This window comes from Patagioenas fasciata, chromosome 12 (genome assembly GCF_037038585.1).
Source record: "Patagioenas fasciata isolate bPatFas1 chromosome 12, bPatFas1.hap1, whole genome shotgun sequence".
Taxonomy (NCBI): Eukaryota; Metazoa; Chordata; class Aves; order Columbiformes; family Columbidae; genus Patagioenas; species Patagioenas fasciata.
The window spans coordinates 8,795,001-8,803,747 of record NC_092531.1 but is presented as its reverse complement, the minus strand read 5'-3'; the positions used below and the strand labels follow the sequence as shown (position 1 = coordinate 8,803,747).

At 48.7% G+C, this 8,747-nt stretch overlaps 1 protein-coding gene across 3 annotated transcripts in view; it reads right to left on the bottom strand.

The window, feature by feature from the left end:
• Positions 1-1,288: 1,288 nt before the first annotated feature.
• The window catches only part of SIN3A (SIN3 transcription regulator family member A), a 29,721-nt gene continuing 22,262 nt past the window's right edge, over positions 1,289-8,747 (bottom strand). For all 3 annotated transcript variants that reach the window (XM_065847440.2, XM_065847439.2, XM_065847438.2), the window contains 9 exons: positions 7,912-8,150; positions 7,100-7,283; positions 6,340-6,913; positions 5,764-5,933; positions 4,539-4,712; positions 3,669-3,761; positions 3,238-3,332; positions 2,721-2,928; positions 1,289-2,496 (listed from right to left, as the gene is read on the bottom strand). In XM_065847440.2, coding sequence (XP_065703512.1) covers positions 2,266-2,496; positions 2,721-2,928; positions 3,238-3,332; positions 3,669-3,761; positions 4,539-4,712; positions 5,764-5,933; positions 6,340-6,913; positions 7,100-7,283; positions 7,912-8,150 — 1,968 coding nt within the window. In that variant the 3' untranslated portion in view covers positions 1,289-2,265. The remainder of the gene's footprint in view (positions 2,497-2,720; positions 2,929-3,237; positions 3,333-3,668; positions 3,762-4,538; positions 4,713-5,763; positions 5,934-6,339; positions 6,914-7,099; positions 7,284-7,911; positions 8,151-8,747) is intronic.

Below are 8,747 nucleotides of genomic sequence, written 5' to 3'. Positions count from 1 at the left end.
AGGGAGGGAGGGCAGCCCCAGGGTCCCCCCAGCACCCCCAGACCTGCAGGCGTGGACGCCTGGGACAAGACACCCACCAAGCAGCAACAGCAGCTGTTACTTCCAAGTTGGTCAAAAAATAGAAATCATCCAAGACTCTCACTTCCAGATCACCTTAAGCATACAATAGGAAAAAGCCAGGAGAAATAGCAAGTGGGGGCACAGGTGTGAAACCTTTGGAATGAAGAGGACACGCAAGAGCCCCTTCCTGCCTGGTTGCAGCCAAGGAAGGGAAACGGGTCATTTATTGCTGGCAAAATACATTCCCGTTGGGCTCGTCCTTCTCTCCATCAGAGGCTGCCAGTCAGGATCTGCACCTTGGCGGCCGATGGGCAGCGGCCCCTCGAGGCTGCAGCTCCCCCCCTCTACACCCCCTCCCCAGCTCCTGCCTCCCAGGGCCAGGAGACTGATTTGGAAAACAAAAAAACAAACCTAAAAACCAAAATAAATCCCCTGGGAGAGGTTTAAGCAGCGTCAAAGCCCTGCTTGCAGCTCCCTGCAGGGAGGACAGAAGCCGTTTGGGTGCTCAGGTCTGGCAGCAGTTGTGCAAGGAAAGCCGCCTCCTTTGAGGAGGAGACAGCGCAGTGGTGTCTGTCGGAGTGTATGAAGTCACGGCCGACTTATTTTTTAAAAATCAGAATCTTCCCCCGTTTTAAATATCTGCCAGCGCTAAACTTCTATACTTAAAAAAATATATATCCCATATGTGGATTTCCGTAATGAAATGCACTGAGACCCAGCCCAGCCCCTCACCCTTCTCTTGCATGCATACACCGCACACAAACACACACACAGAGCAGCTCTATCCAATACTGGCTCGGTACTTCACATGATGTTTTCTCCAATACTGAGAGGGAAAAACAGAACAAGACAAAGCAAACCAACGAAACATCAGCACAATCAACCCCAGCAAAGTAGCTCAGCAACACTTCCCAAAAGTGAAGGTCCTTGGAGCTGGAAGACAAGGTAGGTGAAAATTATCCACCAGGAAAAGCAAAAATTGAAAAAAAAAACCCAACCCCATATATAATATAATGTTTATATACCTTAACAAGCTGCTTATACCTCAGTTGTGTTGACTGCAGAACACACAGGCTGCCTCTGCTTTTTCCTCTCAGGTTGTGAAGCCGATCATATGAAATGGTGGGATGCACCCTCCCATCCCCCTTCCCCACCCCAAAAGCTGCGTGCTGCACGGTGCCTTTCAGACCAGGAACAGGGCTGCGGGTGAGCGAGCATCTTCCTCCAGTTAAGAACAAAGACATTATTTTTATTTACAAAAAAAGGAGAAAAAAGTTTCCACACAAAAGCACTACAATGGTAACTCCCTTTGGTAAAAAGTGTAATAAATGTCTCCAGTCGGTCTGTCTGTTGGTGCTAATTTCTTAAGCCACCTGGTACTATGGTACACAAGAAGCTAGTACAGTTATGCTAGCACATCAAGCATACTTCCTTTAATAAAAAACAAAAACAAAACAAAAAGGAAAAAAAAATTGACAATTTGTACATTTATTTACAAAAAAGGAGGGGAACATGTTAAAATCGTGTTGTTCTCTGTTGTGTGTGTGTACGTACATGTGTGTGAAAAGCTGGTGCATGGCACTAGGAGAGACTAGTAAACAAGCAGGTACAAAAAAAGAAAAAAGAAAACAAAAAATGAACAGTTCCACTGGCACTAGAAAGGACAGACCGATCTGCACGGGGTGAGTCCAGCCTGGGAGGGAGGCGAGAGGAGCCCAGGGGCCGCTCCGGGAGGTGCCGCCGAGCTGCCCCTGGCACTGGAAACAGCCTCGGGGAAGGAGAATCCGGTGGCGACAGGCACCTGGGGATGTGGGGACAGATCCGGCGGTGGAGAGTGTCCGGTTCTCTTCCCTCGCCGCTCAGAGTCAAAGCCTCAGTGCTGCTGGTGTGTACGAGCTTGTGGTGTCTCTCTGGGATGGCTCAGTTCAGAGAAGGGTCCTCCCTACGCTCCGGGGACGTGAGCCCAAGTCCAAGGGCCGGCGGTCCCAGCGGGGACCTGTGTGTCCCTGCAGGGAATCCCGCTGGTGACAGTTGTACCAGCCACACACTAGTCAAGTGGCCACGTTACGCAGATACACAGTGAGGGGAGAAAGGCATCTTCCTCCTTTCCTTGATGGGCGCACACACACACACCTCTCCCGGGCTCTTCCCTCGCCCCGGATTTTGTTGGGTTTTTTTTTCCTTTTTTTTAAATTTTATTTTATTTTACGGTGTCTTGAATATTGTGCCGTATTTGACGCGGTACTTGTTAATGCTGACAAAGTGCAGGGTCTCTGTGTCACAGGTGGTGGTGCAGGGCACCAAGCCCTCCAAGCCTTCGCCCATCAGCCACTTGTTTGTCTCGGCTGCCATTTCGCGGGGCACGTGCTCCTTGGTCCATTTGTCCACCCAGGCCTGGAACCGCTGGTGCAGTCGTTTGCTCACTCTCTCGTGGGACTACGGAAATAGGAAGAGGTGTTAAAAAAAGGCCCCCAAACTGCAGCATTACGTGGTCGACACAACTGAGGGGATCAACAGCCAGAGGGAACTTGCAACACAGGTACCGAGAAAGAAAAAGCTCTGATAAAGTCCCCTGATCACCTCTCCCCCCCCAGCCCTTCAGGAGCAGAGGGTCCCAGGAACCACCAGCTGCCTACCCCAGGCCTCCTGCTCGCTCCTACCTGCTGAGCTCGCAGCAGAGCAGTCCTCCTGTACATGTAATCCTCCGATTTGATCACGTACACCATCTTATAGGAGTTCAGTTTGAATTTACACTCCAGCTTGTCCAAGCTCTCCACATTCTCCATCGACTTCTTACTGTTCCCCTCCTTCCCTTCCTTCTCCTGCTGTTCCCGGCCACGCTGACACTTCCGGATCCGCCTCAGATTCCTGCAAACCAGAGAACCCCTCTTGGAATTAGTGCTCACTGGACGGAGCTGATGGATCCGTGCTGGCCTCTCAAAAGCCTGGCCAACGGCTTGGAGCAGAAGCCCTTGCCCTCTCTGCCACCTGCGGACGTTGCCACCTGGAGAGCAGGAGCCTGGGGCAGACCCACAGGCTTTTAGGACAAACGCCACACTGCCAGCGTAATTTCTTCTGTCACAGCATTAAGACACAGGCAAGACTGACTGCCCAGTGCTGTGATGGAGCCAGACCCAGCCTATCGGGCAGGGTTCCCAGCCCAGCCTGGTTCCTCACCTCGGCAGGAAGACTGGTTTCTGGGCCAGGTGCTCCCGGAGCTCAGGAGAGGTAGAATCAGAGTTGACGTACCGCTCCACATAGTCCGACCAGCGCTGCAAACAAGCACAGAGCACAGATCAGCTGCTGCCTTCCCACCAGACAACGAGGGGCTGTTAAGGAGGCTAAGCTGGAACTTATACAGATTACTTTTGAGGGCTCCATGCCTCTTAACGCCCAAAAGGCGGGTATGACATTTCTCTATATGGTTTTGAGGGTTTTCTAATACAAAATAAACCAAGAAGGATTTGCCTGCTCCCGTCACTGAAAGGTTTACGGCACGTCCTTGATGTTTCTTTATCTTGTGCTAACCACAACAACAGTCAACCAGACACCCTCATCCAGTGCACCCCTGACTGTCAGGGTGAGCTCTCCGGACAAGTTGCTCTTACCTCTGCTTCCACTGGGTCATCAGAGTTCTCCTCTTCTGTGTCCAGCAGTTCAATGGTTAACTGAACTTGACCTCTGCTCTGGATGAACATCAGCTATAAAGAAAAGGCAGGACGGACTTCAGAAAAAGTTTCAAATAAAAAAAGGGAGAAAGAAACAAGTTGGCACCAGTGAAAAAACTGCTTCCCACATGTCTGACAGCAAAGGGAAAACACCGGCCAAATTGTGCAGTCTTTGAGGAAGAGAAAAATTGTAAAGCTTTCTGAAAATCTTTTGGTTTTTGAGTGGTGTGGGTCCTTGAGCCCCCTACGTAAGTTGGAGGGCAAAGGAAGAGAGATTATACACGCAGGCTTTTATCCAAAGTACTTTACTTGCCCAGAAAGGGCCTGACCACTTCCTGCACCTTAGGTAAAAGACATATGGATTTGCTTAGCCCAGTGCACGAGGTTTATTCAGCAATGTATGCAGTCAGCAACGATTTAATGCCCTGTCAGTATTAGCAGATCTCCCCACAGTTGAGAAAGGCTGAGGCGCAAGAGAAATGGGAGAGTCTGAGCTAACAAATTAAAAGCAGCCAATATGATACAACTCAAAGACACTGTGAAGCACGAAGGATACTCATTGTGTTCCAGGAAACACATTTCTCCTTGAAACGTCATTTCTGAGGGGCCCTTACAGAAACATTAACCCTTGTGCCAAAAGCTGGGGTCAAGCCACTAAAACTTTCAACTTTCAGAGCTACAGAAACTGCTCAGGGCTCTTGGGTGCCCAAACAAGGCTCCTTTTTTAAAGGACTGGTGCCTCTCCTTTCTCAAAAGGCATCCCCCTCGCTGCTCGCTGCTTTTACACTGCAGTTCGCAGCCTGGCTTTACCTTGAAGCAGTTCTCCTCCGACATGAGCTGCTCAGCTTTGCGCTGGTACGCGGCCTCCAGGAGAGCACGGGAAGACTGGGAAGCGAGAAGACCTCCCGTTGCCCCATTGTTGTTCTCCGACAAGTAGAGGTCTGTTACCTGCACACAGATCTCATCGCTCACTATGTGCTGGAGCTGCAAAAACGAAGAACAGAACAGAAAGGAACAAAGATGTAACCATGGGTTTAAGCACAAGCGAATAAAAGGCTGAAAAAGCAAGTTTAAGGCTACATTTTTAGTAATGTCTTCTAGTTGCAGAAGATCTCTGCTGCTATGTTAAAAAATACCCAACAAACCCAAAAAAAGCCACAGTATCTTTAAAAAGATTAGCAGGGGGTAAAGTACAGCTACTCAGGAGAAAAACTGCGGGCAGGGAACATCCTGATGGGCAGCAGGGGAGGAAGGGCAGGAGCACCGTGACACAGACGTCCCCTCCTCAGCAAGGGGCTGCTGCGTCCGACAAGAGAAGTGGGAGATTTAGTATTGAATCCTTGTTTTGTAAAAGTTTAAAAATCAAAACCTGCTCAACCACCTTTTGAATTCCATTCATCTCTGGACTGAAGGGCTTGTGAAAAGCAGCTCTTGCCTTTCGAAAGAGATGAGGCCTTTCAAGCTATTCCATCTCTAGCCCCTTGTGTCTGTTTTTGTTCTTTACACTAGAGAAAGGCACATGAAGAACCTTTCCCTTGGTCACACATGCTCCCTTCCAGCCCAATAAAAGGACTAGGGTTTAACAGCCAAAACGAGCTACTCAAACGGCCAAATAAAAAGACAAAGCTTTTCAGAAAAGGCATGCGCTGCTTCTGTAGCACTGCTGAAAAGGAAAGAAATCATTACAATGTCATCTAATTCCTTTTCAAAGTTAAAGCAATATTATCTCTGGAGATGGTCTGAAGCTGAATATTTATATCCTAAAACTTCTAAAAAACAAAAGGAGAACTCTTCTCATAGACAGGATATTCCCCATAATTTAGATACCTCAGAAATTAACTTTTATCACATCTCTTTACGTCGGGGTTAGAGCTGCGTTAAAAAACAGCCAGATTTTACCTGCTTACCTCTGAAATTCCCCATCTAGTATACAACACTTCTCCTCCAATGTGGGCCTGGGCTGTCACTGCAGCAAACAACCCAGCTACTTTCTGCACCCCAGGCCAACCACCCTCCAGCCTTTGCCAGCAGTCACCTGTCGAACGATGCTCTGGATCAGCTTGTCCATGGTAAAGGCGATGTAGGCGTGAATGGTGAACATTTCGCGCAAGGAGTCCTCGTACTGCGATGAGTCCATGTTCCCGTCCAGGAGGTTGCGCACCATGTCCAGGAAGGCCGGGTAATAATCCTCAACATCGATGTCCACTGCAACGAGAGAGAATGGGAGCAATGAACACCCCATCCCCAGGAATGGTTCCTTCGAGTTCTGGTCCTCAGACTACCCAGTCAAGCTGGAGAGCTACTGGAATAGGCTTGAGTTTGTCTTTTATAGACATTAAGTGAGTCTTTTTAAGGCCACGGGTGCTTTCGTAATCTCTTGCTTTCTAGCTCTAGCCTCCTCCTTGAGGTCTTTGTTTGAGAGACTTTTAAAAAAGCTTTTAGTTAGGGAACTCAAGGATGCTTTAGATACGCAGGTATAAAATAAAAGTTGTTGCATATTACGATTCTGCAATTTGAGTCCCATGTACCCCACACCACCTCATCCCCTCCCTCAATTCGAGGCTGCCCAGTGATAATAAAACCTCCCCATCTCCCTCCAGACATCACTCACTGGGCTCCTTCAGTCGCAGCTGGATGGCAGGACTGTCGCTCTTGTCTCGCTTTATCCCCAGCACTTCCCTCTCCCACTCCCTTTCCCGCGTTTCCTCTTCGATCTGCCGCTCGGCCTGGGTGCAGATCCTCAGCAGCCGCAAGCACAGGATCTGATGCAGCCGCATGAAGATGTACCAGTTGCTGTTCACATAGAAGAGGTTGTAGACCTCATCCATGCCCCGCAGCTTCTGGGCTGTTGTGTTGTTGAACATCAGCTTGGTTTTGGGAGGACTGCCCCCAACACCATTGTGCTTTTTTGCAGCCCCAGTAGATTCATCCACATCCATTTCCTCTTCTTCCTCCTCTTCCACATCCGAGAGTTCCCCCCGCTGAGCAAACAGCAGGTCTGGAATGAAGTGATACATGATCTGCTTGATTTTGTACTTGTCCTCCTTCTGGATTCCTGTCTGCCGTTTCACATGGTGGATGATGAGAGAGGCGGCATCTTCCAAGATCTGCTTGTCTTCATAGGCTAGGGATAGGTGTGGGCCTGTGGGGACTCCAGCATTGTCTTCTGAAGCCTGCTCTTGCCTCTACAAACGAGAAACACAGCACAAACCTGAGTCCCAAACACCACCTCTCCTCACCCAAGAGCCTTTAGGAAGCTCTGACAGGGGTGCAGGCTTCCTGTCATCGAGCAGTGAGGAGTGATGGGAATTGAAACTGCACTTGGAAACTACATCAGCTTGAGGGAAGGAAACTGTTGGTGACCATCCTACCTCATCATAGATGCTTTCAATCTCGTTGAGGAGACTCTTTGACCTCAGGACCTTGGTATCGTTCTGCTTGAAGTTGATGCCCTGGTGATCCAAGGATTTCAGGTAATACTTCTCATTCTGCTCTCGCCAGACTTTATTAAATCCTCTCTGGGCTTCTCGCCACTCTTCCTCCTTCATCTTTAACCTTGGATCAAGAAAACAACACTGAGCTAAGAGGTCTGCTCTGAGCATATAAGCAGGGTGGGGAAACTGTGACCCTGCAGGTGTTCTGGGCAAGGCTGTTCCTCTCAGTTCTCAAAACCCTGAGACACAGCAGTGACAGCCCCACAGAGATGAGAAGTGGCCAGGTAACACTATCTCCTGCTGACACATCTCCTGGAGCTTCCCCAAGGAGCGGCAGCAGCATCCACTCCCTTTTTGTGACTGAGGAAAGGGAAGGCGACAACAGAAACGGAACTGGGAATCTGAGACTAACACAGCCACCACAGTCCGAGCTCACGGTCACATACACCATGGGATTTGGAAAGGGATCAAATTTAGCCCTGGATCAATCCACACAAGAGTTTCTTCATCTTACACATGATGCTGACACTAGGGAAGGAATCGGGCTTAGGAGGAGACAACAAAAGTTTGATGTCCGTCCCCCTGAGCTGGTAAGGTTTTTGTGTCAGAAGGGTGATTCCCCTGAATTACCTGACTCTTCTGAAGTACAGCAACCAACCAGAACATAAAACACACTTCTTAAATTACAGCCTTGTGGAGGTCACACCCTTTAGAGGCAGAAATTAGTTATTTTTACAGAAATGTGGTACCTTTTCAGTACGATGGGAACAGCCACGGACGGGTTCTTCCGAAGTCCATCAATGATGTCAGCTGCTTTGTCAGCATATATCCTCTGGAGAGCCTTGCGGTGGATCACCTCCGAAGTGCCCCCCAGCGTGTTGTCCAGCCGGAACTTGGCTTGCTCCTCGGCAGACAAGCGCGAGAGTTTCTTCTGGATTGCCTCGAGGACGCGGATCGTTGCCAGGTTGGTCTCCAAGACAACATCCAGCTAAAGCGAACGGTGCATTAGCCATCATTGAATAGATAAAACATAATACTTCACAGAGGCTAACATTTAAGTGACATGAAACAAGAAGCCATGCATGTTTAACGAGATGTTCTCAAGCGGTGGTTTCCATGTTCGGCTGCTCTCAAATAATCCAATTATATTTTATCTGCTACCTAGATAATACTGTGTAAGAATGTAAAGGCTACCAGAATGATACTGTTCGGAAATTACATTTTCCACCTGGGAATAGAACACAATTGACAGTTACTCTACAAAAGGACGTGCTGAATCTGAGCGTATTCAGGTAATTGCCAAGCTAACTTCCACTTCAAGTCAAGATGTCAATCATTTAACATCCTGAACGTATCGCTTTTCAGATCATTAGAGGGGAATGCATGTTCTTGTGTGCCACGTGGGCAGTAAGAACAGAAAAGATGCATTGATTATATGCTGGTCATTGAACAATTTCACCTGGAATGGTGTGAACTAAGAGCTCAGAACAAAAAGCAAGGGGTAGGGGTGGCAGTTTGCAGCGAGATGTGGTTATGCAGCCACTGCCTCTTGCATTAAGCAATCACAAGCTTTCATTCAAAAAAC